Source organism: Lasioglossum baleicum, chromosome 4 (assembly GCF_051020765.1).
Source record: "Lasioglossum baleicum chromosome 4, iyLasBale1, whole genome shotgun sequence".
Classification (NCBI taxonomy): Eukaryota; Metazoa; Arthropoda; class Insecta; order Hymenoptera; family Halictidae; genus Lasioglossum; species Lasioglossum baleicum.
In genome coordinates, this window is record NC_134932.1 from 261262 (window position 1) to 275480 (window position 14219).

Genomic DNA, 14219 nt, shown 5'->3' on the forward strand with positions numbered 1-14219 from the left:
GGTGATATTAGGGATAAGTTTAGTTTCTTAAGAAGGCAGAAAGACTGATTTTTTTTTGTTTGTTCTGGTCAATAATTATAAAAGACTCGATGCGTTACATTTTTTTTTTGGCCCCAAAATAGCCCGGGGCAGAAGAAATGGGGCAAAAGCTGCCGGTTAGAAAGACAATCGTTCATATTTTTCTTAGTTGTACACCCCACCATTAAGCGGGGAGTTAATAAATAAGCTGCCGGTTGAGAGGCGACAAATTACCTTTTGTCATTTCTGTGCCCGAACCCCACCTCGAACCGTTTACGTGACTTTAGCGATATTAAGCGAGCGTTTCAGGTAGCTGCCAGTAGAATAGGAGGCCTCGTCCGAAACACTGTACATGTGAGCGTAAGTATTTGTTTCTGTTATCGTCTGGGTACTGGTGCACGGGTATTGTGTTTGTCGAAGTACCGAGGAACGACCGAGGTCGAGCGTTCGCTACCGAGCCTACCAGAGATCTGGCGGAGGCTTCCCACGGGTATGACCCGGTCTCTCCCAGGGGGGGAGGAGTTGTGACGTGGCAGTTTTGCCAACGTCACCCGATGCGTTTATCGGAAGACCGGGTCACCCTCTGGCAGCCTAATACACGAGAGGCGCCGTGGCGAGCGCTCGCCCTGGGTGCGAACGAGACCCATGGGCGAGTTCTAATATTTTTGAGCGTCGCGCCAATTGCGTGACGCGTATCTGCAGGACCGTAGTCGGGCCCCGAGGGGGGACCCGAAGCACCTCTCCCGCCGAGGAAGGCACAGAGACCGGCGCCGGCGACAATTGCAACACCGCAAAGAAAGAGGAATCGACGTGGCACAGGAGAATCAACCTGGAGGCGCCGACAAGGACGGACGATGCCAAGCAAGGAATCTCAGCTGTCTTGCCGCCGCCTCATCCGGAAAGATACCGGATCGCTACCGGATCGCTGCCGGATTGGCTCCCGTCGATCACCTCTGCGGGAAGCAGCCAATACACACGCGTCGCTGCCGGAGAGCCACCGAATCGCCGAGCGCCAGGGACCGTCACGCAGGGCTAGGCCCTGTCCGAAAATCTATCCGCGATAGGTCGAACTGCGTGCGGGGGGATTAGAGCGGCAAGGGGGGGACGCTTCTCTTCCGCGTTCCCGAGAGACGCCGCGAAGGATCACTTCTTCGTTGGCTCGAATATAGAGTAGTCGTGCGTAGAATCTGAACCATTGTATAATCGATTAGTATTGTAAATCGTGCTAAGAAAAGCTGCCGGAAACGAGGGACGAGGAAGCGAGCATCAACCGTTACCCTGGGTAAGCTTTTGCCAGTTCTCTTTTCGTTAAAGTGATTCTTCTCGCGTTGGCTCGGTAGTGTGTCGTGTCCGCGATCGCGTTGTAGAAGCACCGACGGGAATTCGTAGCTGCCGGTGTTCGAGACGGGTTCAAAGTAATCCGCGAACGGCGAGAATCCGTCGGGGATCAAGAGCGCGAGGAATTTCGCGGGTGCTAGTGCCAGAGGTCGGTTAGCGAGGATCCGAGTATAGTTGACCTCGCTATACGAGGTGAAGGAGGTTTTCGAGTGCTAGGCGCCATTTCTTTTCGAGGATCCGCGTATCTTGATCGTTTAAATTCGAACCTCGAGTCGTCCCACGGTGCGACGCCGCCACGTGCTCTCGTCGTATTTCCGCGACTTGTTCCGCCGACGAGAAGCTAATGATAACGCGTATTCCATCCGAATTCGGGCGTAGAACGCGAAAATCGTGAGCGCCGACAATAAAATCACGTTGCTGCCGGATTCGTAGCGAACAGAAACGGACCAGGAAAGGTCGAAGCGCGCGTACAACGAGCTCTCGTTGCCGAACACCTGTTACGCGCCGGTTAACCTCAAAACGCTGCCGGTCGCGGCCGGCTGCGTCATTATAACATCGAAACAATAAATTGTGTTAACCAAGATAGTACGAGAGTGTTTATTGCGTGAGAAACCTTCCCGCCGCGGGGAATGCCTCGTGTTCGACCCGCGTAGAATCCTGCGACCATTCGTGAACATCTTCGCGTAATTTCGATTGTCGCAGGCTCGTATGTCGGTCTCTCTCTCTCTCTCGCGGTGATTATTAGCGGATTTCGCGTGGCACCTTCGGTGCCTGGCGCCCGAGCTTCACGTAAGATATCTTGAGAGACGACGAGCCTGCGTACAATTTTTTGTCCCGAGTGGACCACGTTTCGCGCGGCCGAACGTGGCCCGGCGGAAACGCCTGTAAATACTCGGTGTCGCTATCGTTTCGTGAGAAACGAGAAACGACGTGACAGTCATTATATATATATATATATATAGGAGTAATGTTTAACAAAAAAAAAAATTAAATTACAGTACCTTGCCTATGAATCGGGAAGTTAAAAATAATTTGTATATAAACAGACAAAATTCTTACCTGTGTTTCAATATGAAAAGAAACTGATAAGTTATATTCACTCATATACGGAGTGATCACCATGAGTGTCACAGTAGAACTGATAATGAAAATATTTACAGTGAATTCCTCTCTCTCTCACTCATCCACATCCACACTCAAATATATGTCGTCGTTTGTTTTCTGTAATTGGTTAGAACGTACCTGGTACAGTATGTGAGACGAAGGTGAGACATTTAGGGGCAAGGAAAGAAGTATTGCTACCATATAAACGAGCGCAGGGCCGCCGCGTGCGGTGGTGCATGTTGTGCGCCGCACACGGGCGCTTCATCGCAGGTGCGCACAGTGGGCAATTTGGACCAAACTCGATTAAAAACACAGAACATTCGATAGAAATGAGGTGGAGCTATGAAATTTTTTTTAAATTAACGCTGAAACTTTACAGAATATGGGGAAAATAGGGAGATTACGGTACGAACGTTTAGTGACCTTGGAAAAATTCGTTGAACATGTAGAATTTCAAGAAAATGTGGTTTCTTCAGTACCACGCGCGGAAGAAATTTTTTTTTAACATGCTATATATCATTTCCCATAAATTTTTCACGATGATTTCAAATCCGGTCTCAAAATTTATCCACGACCTCTGGTTTTTTCAAGAAATCGATTTCTGTGACAAGAAAAAATTGAAGAAATCATTTTTTCGTTGAAATGATTTTATGACACACTAATTTCAAGGTACATCGTATTCATCGGTCGTAGACAAATTTTCAGATCAGATTTGAAATCAGCGTGAAATAATCAACGAGAAATGATATACAGCATGTTAAAAAAAATTTTTCCCGCGCGTGGCTCTTGAGAAACCACATTTTCTTTAAATTCTACACGTTTAGCGGATTTTTTAAAGGTCAATAAACGTTCGTACCGTAATCTCCCTATTTTTCCCATATTCTGTAAAGTTTCATCTTTAATTTTAAAAAAATTTCATCGCTCTACCTCATTTCTACCGAAAGTTCTTAGATTTTGAATCGAGTTTGGTCCAAAGTGCCCACTGTGGGACGCCGCAACATGAACGGGCAAAGACGCGCAGCCCTGGCTACCGTAAACAGAATTGCTAAAAAAAAAAGGAAGATCATTCAAATAATTTTGAAGTTCGAAGGGCGCACTAAATTTCTTTTGCACACGGGCGACTCATACCCACGCGGCGGCCCTGAACGAGCGCGTAACACACACATATATATTATATGAACGTATATATGATTATAACATAAATTGATTCGGGCAATATGGTAAAATGAATGTTAAACTATGAATCGGGAAGTTAAAAATATTGAGTTGGATACTATCATGAGTAATTGCATTGTACTGCAATACTAATGTAATCAATAATTTGATGAATAAATACAGGATAAAAATAAATGATAGGAAATCATGATATTCAAAGTAATTGTGAACAATCAGTTCACAAACGTATAAATAATAATACTAATCATACTAATAATAATAATAATAACAATGACCATTGTTCGATCGCGGAACTGCCGATTTCAAAATGTTCGATTGTAGAGAAATAGGTTCGCGATTGTTCGAATGTTGCCCGCCAAACTAATCTTAGACAACTATTTCAAATTAAATAACGGATCGTGTGGACAAGGAATTGACTGGAGGAATCGCGTTTCGTTCGAGATCTGTTGGTGAACTCGTCAGTAAGGCTAATCCAACAGATCCTGCCTTAGACGCGCGCAGATCAAACCGTGTTGATCTGTATTGTAGTGAAATGTGCTGATCGTGTATGCAGCAATCACGTGAGACGCTCAAGCAAGACTGGTCAGTGTTACTCGTTCAGAGATTCGGAAACGAACTGCTGAAAGTACTGGACGTTGGTCTTAGCGAGAGGTCGGTTAGGCTCCTCGTGGGTGGAGAGGTTGACCTTAGACGAGGAAAGGGAAGTAGAATCTATTGTAATGAGGGAAAGAACTGTCCGGGTTAGTTCAGTCAACTCGTCGTTTACCAATCAGGACACCCTTAATTGTTCAAACTTCCTTCCATGGTGACTGAGAGGCTGGTCTAGTCGGAAGGAAGAGTGGGGTGCTACCTGGTATGAAGGCAAGAGCGGTAATTGACGTCGCTCGACGGTTGACTGTCGCCCCTTGACCGTATCCTTAAAGAATTGAATGTTTAACCTTGGACTGAGCTTAGCGAACGCGGGCGTACACATGTGGGGTTACACATCTGGGGTTGTAATTTATGACGGCGAGGGTTCTTTAGAGTTGTATCTTGAGTGACCGTGAATATTCTTAGCCCGGGACAAAGTAAGTATTCCGAGAATTGCCGGATGTACAAAATAACATTTGGCCGTACCTGAGTGACCGTAGCATAAATAATCTTCTAATCCGAAAAACGGTTGGTAACGGCTATATCATAAATAAAATACGAAGTCGACCCTTAAGCTCTTTATTTCGCGCGGCAGTACGGTTCACTGCAGATGCCATGGTTCTTTATGTTTAAAGGAGAATTTCCGTTAACGAATTTCTTGCGAGGAAAAACATTTCTTTGTGTAGGACTACGATCCGTTGCGACGGAACAACCATGAAACGTGAAGATCTGCTGAAAACTCGATTTTCGATTTTCGGGGTAAAAATAAATCCGCAGGTTAATAATAATAATTAAATTTCATTATAATTAATTTTATTTATTATTTTTTTTCTAATATCCACCATAGTGGAAATGCTGTACAACATGTACGTTCCCATGACCACGGCCTCTCCCTCTTTCCCCACGACCACGGCCTCTTCCTCTTCCTCTCCCCCCACGACCTACTCTACCCCTTCGTCCATTGGCGCCGCGCCGCCAACGCTCCCACGACGATCCGCCATTGGTGCCACGATCTGAAAAAGAAAAAAACCATTAAGTATTCCCATATTAGTATTTCGGACCCAGTTTGTTTAAAAAATATGACCCATATACAGGGTGTCCCAAGACCCCTTCGACTCCGGGAAATGGGAGGTTCCTTAGGTCATTTGAAGCAACATTTTCCTTTGCACCAATGTCAGCCGGGGCTTTGTTTAGGAGTTATTAACGAAAAACACGGACCAATCAGAGCGCGACCTAGACGCGCGATGGCACGTTCAGCCCGGCGCGCCGGGAGACGAGCGCGGTGTAACGCCGCGATGCCGCAACGAACAAGAGTTTCTCGAGATTATGTGAATCTTCCCCGATTTGGATGAGCTTTGGATATGTTGTCAAGACCATGATTCTGAACAACATTTCCCTTTACAGTTTTTGTCGGCCGGCTTTAGTTTACGCGATACATAATTGTAAAAACTTGTAATTGTAAATCGATCGATGTACTATCTGAACTATCTCCTCTCCGATTTCGATGAGCTTTGGATATGTTGTCAAGACCATGATTCTGAACAACATTACCCTTTACAGTTTTTGTCGGTCGGAAGAACTTTACTTGTCAATTCATATGGGTGGATCTCTTTACCCGACTTACGGCAACTTTACCCGAACGAGGGAAAAAGCAGAAACTGATTGTATTAAAACCTCACTTATTCAGCCGTAAATCCATTTGCTGCTTCGAAATGTGTGTCACTGGGTCACTCGGTGACGAACTGCACAGAAGTCTTCAGGTATACGACAGTACCGAAAGCTAAGGGACGTACGGCCAGATCGACGAACTGCACAGCCGGTGGTAAAAGGCCTAAGGGATGCGCGGTCAAGTCGACGATCCAGAATTTCAGTTTCACTTTCGAATCGATAAATAATACGTATGTTTATTTCACACAGATGCCTTGAAATTTTTCCACACTCACAATCACTGTTCACATTTGTCAACACATAGTTATGCACTAATAATAATTGCTTAAACTAATTAAACGATTATTTAATCTAATCACTAGATTGCGGATCTTTATGTAAAATGAAAGTTGGCTGCCGCTATTACAAGGGACAGGAGCCAGACAGATATTTGATTCTTACTGTGATCATTTTAAGAAGTTGAAAATAATACATTGGTGTTCTGAAATTACTTTAATCTATCTAGTGTCTTAAAATGCACCTACTCATGTTTGCAACAAATGCATGAAATCCGCAGTCTAGTGATTGCATTACCTAATTGTTGTGATTTGTGCAGCAGGACAAGGGATATGGCAATTATTATTAGTGCATAACTATGTGTTGACAAATGTGAACAGTGATTGTGAGTGTGGAAAAATTTCAAGGCATATGTGTGAAATAAACATACGAATTATTTATCGATTCGAAAGTGAAACTGAAATTCTGGATCGTCGACTTGACCGCGCATCCCTTAGGCCTTTTACCACCGGCTGTGCAGTTCGTCGACCTGGCCGTACGTCCCTTAGCTTTCGGTACTGTCGTATACCTGAAGACATCTGTGCAGTTCGTCACCGAGTGACCCAGTGACACACATTTCGAAGCAGCAAATGGATTTACGGCTGAATAAGTGAGGTTTTAATACAATCAGTTTCTGCTTTTTCCCTCGTTCGGGTAAAGTTGCCGTAAGTCGGGTAAAGAGATCCACCCATATGAATTGACAAGTAAAGTTCTTCCGACCGACAAAAACTGTAAAGGGTAATGTTGTTCAGAATCATGGTCTTGACAACATATCCAAAGCTCATCCAAATCGGGTAAAAGATAGTATAATCGATTGATTTACAATTAAAAGTTTTTACATTTATCGCGTAAACTAAAGCCGGCCGACAAAAACTGTAAAGGGAAATGTTGTTCAGAATTATGGTCTTGACAACATATCCAAAGTTCATCGAAATCGGAGAGGAGATAGTTCAGATAGTACATCGATCGATTTACAATTACAAGTTACTTATCGCGTAAACTAAAGCCGGCCGACAAAAACTGTAAAGGGAAATGTTGTTCAGAATCATGGTCTTGACAACATATCCAAAGCTCATCCAAATCGGGGAGGATTCATATAATCTCGAGAAACTCTTGTTCGTTACGGCATCGCGGCGTTACACCACGCTCGTCTCCCGGCGCGCCGGGCTGAACGTGCCATCGCGCGTCTAGGTCGCGCTCTGATTGGTCCGTGTTTTTCGTTAATAACTCCTAAACAAAGCCCCGGCTGACGTTGGTGCAAAGGAAAATGTTGCTTCAAATGACCTAAGGAACCTCCCATTTCCCGGAGTCGAAGGGGTCTTGGGACACCCTGTATATCCGGAATTACAGTAAGTTCCCTATGAATCGGGAAGTTAAAAAATGTAAGGAAACACTTACTTTTATTCTGTACTTCCAATGCTTGGAGGAGCCGTTGCATCAATGCAACGGGCACCTCCACATTTGGTCCTCAACTTCAATTCTTCCAGAACCCGGATTTTGCAGTGGAGGAGGTGGTGGCGGCGGCTCACAGCTCGCTGAGGTGCCCGGTGAGGGAGACGGCCCCACTAGCATCACCTCCATTTTTTGTAATAAGTCTGGAATACAAAAAAATAGCAAACATCATTGATGAGTAAAAAAAAAAATTTTTTGCAGGAAGTATGATGAGTGTTAATATTATATACGTACTCGATACCTCTTCATTTGTATTAGGTTCTATCTTTTTTACTAATTGCTATTTTTTTCAATCTGAAAAAATAAACACGTTTATAAATAACGATGATTTATAAAATATATCGAATAAATAAAAAACAATAAGAATATGTAAATTCACCCTATTGGAATATAAAAAATAACTTCTTTCTTTTCATTATTTTTCTACGGACTTGCACCAACATATTCGTGACATTTTTATAATGGAAAATGATACCAAATATGATATAATTCCGATGATATTTACTTGTGTAATGGACAATTAAAGTTTCGATCGCATGGGAAAGAAAGAGACGCCAAGAGTCGCAGTCGGCGGCACAGTTCAACGGCTCGCGCGTCCTCACAATGCAATACCAACGAATAACTTTTTTATTATTACTTATTTCTTTATAGAACTTATTTTTAATAGATTTGTGACATTTTTTCTGATTAAAATTATACCAAACACGATATAATTCGGATCATATACAGGTTCATACGCGTTAGAAACTTTAATTGTCCATTACACAAGTAAATATCATCGGCATTATATCATATTTGGTTTCATTTTTTTTTTGCATTAGAAATATGCCACGAATACGTTTTCCAAAGTACCATCAAAAAATTATGAAAAATAAAGAAGTTAGAAATTCAGATTAGTATACCTATGAAGACTTACCTATGAACCGTCCTGTTCGAGAAGCACAATCAAACTGATGCTATAAGCTCACATGTTTCGTGAATTCCCCACTCAGAACAATAATTCATACTTCGTTCCATTTATTTTGTTCGATACGACAACCGTGTTTACAACAGCGTTAGCCGCATTCCATCGGCACAGATGCGAAATATAAAAAACATCACAGCACGCGATGTCCGAAATTCCAACGCGCTAGCGTCGTCCAAAATAATTATATTTTTCTTTTCAATATGATATCAATTCATCATATATGTATAAATATTAATTCTGGATACAATCAAATTATATATATAATTCTGTGGTGACTGATCCGCCGGCGATCGAGTCCGACACGCGTGGAGTGTGCGTGTGTGGTGTGCGGAGTGAGTGCGTGGCGTGTGCCCTTTATCTCGCGTGGGCTCTGTATCTCTAAACACAAAATCGTCCACTTGTTTTCCTCCGCAATTGATCCCACAATCTTGGGGGCTCGTCCGGGATCGGTTCAAGGATAACGGCTGACATTTTGTGCGAATTGTTACGTACATTACATGCGAATTGCGTGACGCGTAGTGTGAAGTGTGAAGAGTGATTTGTGAAAAGGGAATTGCGAAAAGAGAATTGCGAAAAAGGAAGTGCGAAAAGATGGCAAGCTCACAAGGAAACGACAATGATGGCAGTGAAGGCCATCCTGAGATAAATGGGAACAATTGCGATCCAGAGCGTATGAAGTTGATCGAACTGGAGGAAGAATTGAAATCTCGCAAGCTGAAAACAACAGGTAATAAGGCGGACCTGATAGAGAGACTCAAAGCGGCTTTGTTGCTTGAAGACGCCCAGACAGATGAATCTGAACATGAATCCGAAAATGAATCAGACTATTATGAAGAGGAAGCTGGACACAGGGCTGCGTATGTTCCCACGTTCAAGGACGTAGAAGAGTCGATGGAGAAATTCAGCGGAGATGGAAAGAGAAGCCTGCGGACTTGGCTGAAAGATTTCGAAGATACGGCGAAATTGTGTAAATGGACAGACATACAAAAGTTAATTTATGCGAGGCGACTTTTGAGTGGGTCAGCGAAACTATACGTGAATTACGAAAAGTGCACGCGTACGTGGAACGAACTGAAGCAGTCGTTATGCGCTGAATTTTCGGAGGCTGTGAATAGCCACACGGTACATAAACAATTAGTACAACGAAAGAAAAGAGAAGACGAATCGTACCACGAGTACATGTACAGTATGCTGGATATCGCTGCACAGGTCAGCATGGAGGCAGTGGCAGTCATGCAATACGTCGTAGACGGGATCAGAGATGATGAGTTGAGTAAAACAATGCTGTATGGTGCAAAAAACATAAAGGAATTTAAGGACAGACTGACGCAATACGGGAAAATGAGGGAGAGGCAAGCAGCTAATCCAAGGACCAAGAAAGAAACCGAGAGAGATGAGACGAGGATCAACAAACAACCCGTTAGAAGTGGCAGTTCGACGCATCCGACGAAGACAGTGCGGTGCTATTACTGTGGCGATAAGAGACATAAGAGTGATGAGTGTCCGACGAAGAACAGAGGTATGAAATGTTTTGAATGTCAGGGCTACGGGCACGTCGCGGCGAAGTGCCCAAAGTCGACAGGCGCGGCGCGAACGAACGCGGTAACATCAAAGAGGCGGCAAGCTTGTAAGAGTGTAGCGATAGGGACACAGCAGATTAACGCTTTGATTGATTTCGGTAGCGACTTGAGCCTCATAAGAGCGGCAACGTATGTCGGGATCGGCGCACCTTCCTTGTCTAGCGATAAAATAGAATTCAGAGGGGTGGGCTCGGACGACAACGTTACACTTGGTAGCTGTAGCATAAAGGTCAAAATTGATGAGGACGAATACAATGTATTGTTCCACGTGGTAAGCGATACACTCATACCACACGATATAATCATAGGGTATGATTTTTTGGAAAGTGTAGATGTTTGTATGCGGGGCGGAGATATATATGTATCGAAAATACCAAACGTAATTGAGGATATTCCCGAGGTCTTAAATATTGTTGCGGTTAACGATATCGATTTATCCCATATTCCAGACAGAAAAATTCAACTAGAGGTAAAACATAAAATCGAGAATTATAAGCCAGAACAAACGAAGAAGGTGGGAGTAAAAATCCACATCGCGTTACACGACGAAACTCCCATATATCAGCGCGACGGCTGTCTGTTAAAGAAAATAAAGATTTAGATTCACAAATCGAAACGTGGCTTCGCGACGGGATAGTTCGACCTTCGTACTCGGATTTTGCTAGTCCAGTCGTGCTTGTGAAAAAGAAGGATGGGTCTACGAGGATTTGTGTCGATTATAGACGACTGAATCAAAAAATAATAAAAGATCGATTCCCATTGCCAAACATAGAGGATCAAATTGATCGCTTACGAGACAAGCGCGTATTTACCACTTTGGATCTCGAGAACGGTTTCTTTCACGTTCCCGCGGACGAGGGTAGTAGGAGATACACTTCATTTGTTGTTCCGTCGGGTCAGTATGAGTTTTGCTGTGTACCGTTCGGACTGTGTAATTCTCCTTCCGTTTTTCAGCGTTATATAAATGCTATTTTTAGAGATTTGGTTACTAGCGGCGACGTGATAATTTATCTCGATAACATTATAGTTCCAGCGTTAGATTACCGAGACGGTTTAGATCGGTTAAATAAAGTCCTAGTAACTGCGAGTGAATATGGCTTAGTGATTAAATGGAGTAAGTGCCAGTTTTTGCAAACCTGTGTCGAGTATCTCGGACACATAATAGAGAATAATAGTGTAAAGCCGTCCGAGCAAAAGACGGATGCAGTCAGGCAATTCGCGGAACCGACAACTGTCCGAGCGTTGCAAAGTTTTTTAGGCCTCACCGGGTATTTTCGAAAATTTGTACCGGCGTATTCCGTGATTGCGCGTCCGTTGACGAATATGCTAAGGGGTGGAGTGAATTTTCAATTCGGAGAAAAGGAGCGAGCATCGTTTAAAGAGTTGAAATTAATATTAACCAATAATCCAGTTTTAAGCATTTATTCTCCGACTGCAGAAACAGAACTCCACACCGACGCATCTGCATTAGGTTTTGGCGCGATTCTGCTACAACGAGATAATGAGGATCGTCTGCTACATCCTATACATTACGCGAGCGGGAAAACAAATCCATGCGAGGAGAAATACCATAGTTACGAACTCGAGGTGTTGGCGGTGGTGAAATCTCTTAAAAAGTTTAGAGTCTATTTAATTGGTATACCGTTCAAGGTTATAACTGACTGCCAAGCGTTTGTAATGGGCACTATTTTTTCAAGATTTTGATTACACGGTACAACATCGTTCGGGTAAGGCTATGCGTCACGTCGACGCCCTAAGTAGATACCCGTTACCTGTATCTATGTCGATTGTCGAAGAAGAAGCGAGTGTGATCCACAAAATACGAAAAGCGCAGGCCGATGATAAAGAATTGCAAGAACGGATAAGTAGAGTGAATGATGCGGAAAAGTATGTAAGAGAGAACGGATTGTTGTATAGGTTGGTTGATAACGAGCAATTACTTGTCGTACCTAAGGCTATGCAAGCGTATGTTATTCGTCTCGTGCATGAACGAGGTCATTTTGCCGTTGCAAAAACCGAACAGCTGTTGAGGCGTGATTATTGGTTTGACTCCATGCGGCCGAAGATCGAAAAAGTAATACGGAGCTGTCTCCAATGCGTGCTAGCAGAACGGAAAACTGGTCGCTTAGAGGGATATTTGCATCCGATTGATAAAGGAGATCGTCCTTTAGAAACATATCATATAGACCATTTGGGTCCACTTGCGTCCACGAAAAAGAATTATCGGCACATATTGGTGGTCGTCGATAGTTTCACTAAATTCGTTTGGCTATATCCCACTAAGTCAACCACTTCGGTTGAGGTAATTGATCGCCTCAGCAAACAGGCATTAGTTTTCGGAAACCCGCGAAAGATAATTTCAGATCGAGGAACTGCGTTTTCCTCACACGAATTCGTGGATTATTGTAAAAAAGAGGATGTACAACACATCATGATAACCACTGGCATACCTAGAGCCAATGGACAAGTGGAAAGGGTGAATCGGACGCTTATCCATTTTTGACGAAACTCGCGCATCCACAAGCAGAAACATGGCACAAGTACGTTGGAAGAGCGCAACAATACTTGAACCATGTACCAAGTAGAAGTACAGGAGTGTCACCATTCCAATTGTTGATAGGCACCCGAATGAGGTTACAAGATGACCCACAGGTAAAGGAGATCTTGGAGAGAGAAGCGATTTTTGTGTTTCAGGAGGCACGCGATGAGTCACGTATTCAGGCAAAGGAAGCCATAGCGCGAATTCAAGATGAGAACCGAAAGGCATACAACAGGAAAAGAAAAAAGGACTATATAGGTTTTAAAGAGGGTGATCTGGTCGCAATACGTAGAACGCAATTAAGGCCTGAACTAAAACTTTGTCCTAAATACCTCGGTCCGTATCAGATAATAAAAGTACTGCGCAACGATCGTTATCTGGTTGAAAAGGTCGGAGAACACGAGGGACCGCGAACGACATCCACTTCCAGGGATTCTATGAAACCATGGATTTGCGAAGACCACGACCTATCATCGCATAGTGACGAAGACACACATGAGGACATGTGTACAAGCAGGATGGCCGAGTGTGGTGACTGATCCGCCGGCGATCGAGTCCGACACGCGTGGAGTGTGCGTGTGTGGTGTGCGGAGTGCGTGTGTGGCGCGCGGAGTGAGTGCGTGGCGCGTGCCGCCGTAAGCGAGTGAGAGAGTGCGAGAGGCGAAACGTGGAGGGGCGCGCGGGCCCCGAGAAGCGCAGTTGAGCGTAGCGCGCAGAGACTCGAGCTTGCCATGTGACTTGTATAACCTCTCATACAGAATATACTTCTTATTTTTCCTCTTTATCTCTGAACACAAAATCGTCCACTTGTTTTCCTCCGCAATTGATCCCACAATTCACATGAATAACCCGCACGCTTTTGAAGATAGAAGAAAATGCATCAGACCAAACTTACTTGATATCGAGGCGCACGTAATATGATGTCATTAATTTTTCTATCGGTGGACACGTCAAGGAGATATGAAGGTCAATTCTGTTTTTTTTTTAAATGGAATGAGGTATTTTTTAATACATCAATCGATGCAGCTGGACATTCGTTATAAAAAAGTACTAACCTATGCATGTTGAAAAGTTAGTGGTTCTGGAGATATTTCAATTTAAATAATGCCAAAACACCATTACTATCGTACAAAGACGTTACACTAGTAAGTAAACGTACTTTCTCGTATGTTGGTCCCTGACTTTTATGAATCGTAATCGCTTCAGCAGGAACCACTGGAAATTGACTACGTGTGATTTGATATTTTTCCGCACTCGACATATTTACTGGATTCGATATTTTTATTATTGGTGTTAAATTTTGATCAATATTTGCATTTTTCATATAATCACGATAACGAGTTCTTACTTTCACTCCTACTCTGGCCAATTGAAAATCTAACCACAATATAGACGGAATTTTAGTATTTTCTTGAAAAGTAATAAATTTTAA

At 43.5% G+C, this 14219-nt stretch overlaps 1 protein-coding gene across 1 annotated transcript; it reads left to right on the top strand.

The window, feature by feature from the left end:
* The first annotated feature begins 9259 nt into the window (after nucleotides 1-9259).
* Nucleotides 9260-13326, top strand: LOC143208116 (uncharacterized). The gene is made up of 6 exons (XM_076422200.1): nucleotides 9260-10519; nucleotides 11203-11362; nucleotides 11687-11922; nucleotides 11981-12550; nucleotides 12703-12900; nucleotides 12943-13326. Exons 1-6 carry the CDS (start codon nucleotides 9260-9262, stop codon nucleotides 13324-13326), a joined length of 2808 nt encoding a protein of 935 aa, XP_076278315.1.
* The last annotated feature ends 893 nt before the right edge of the window (nucleotides 13327-14219 follow it).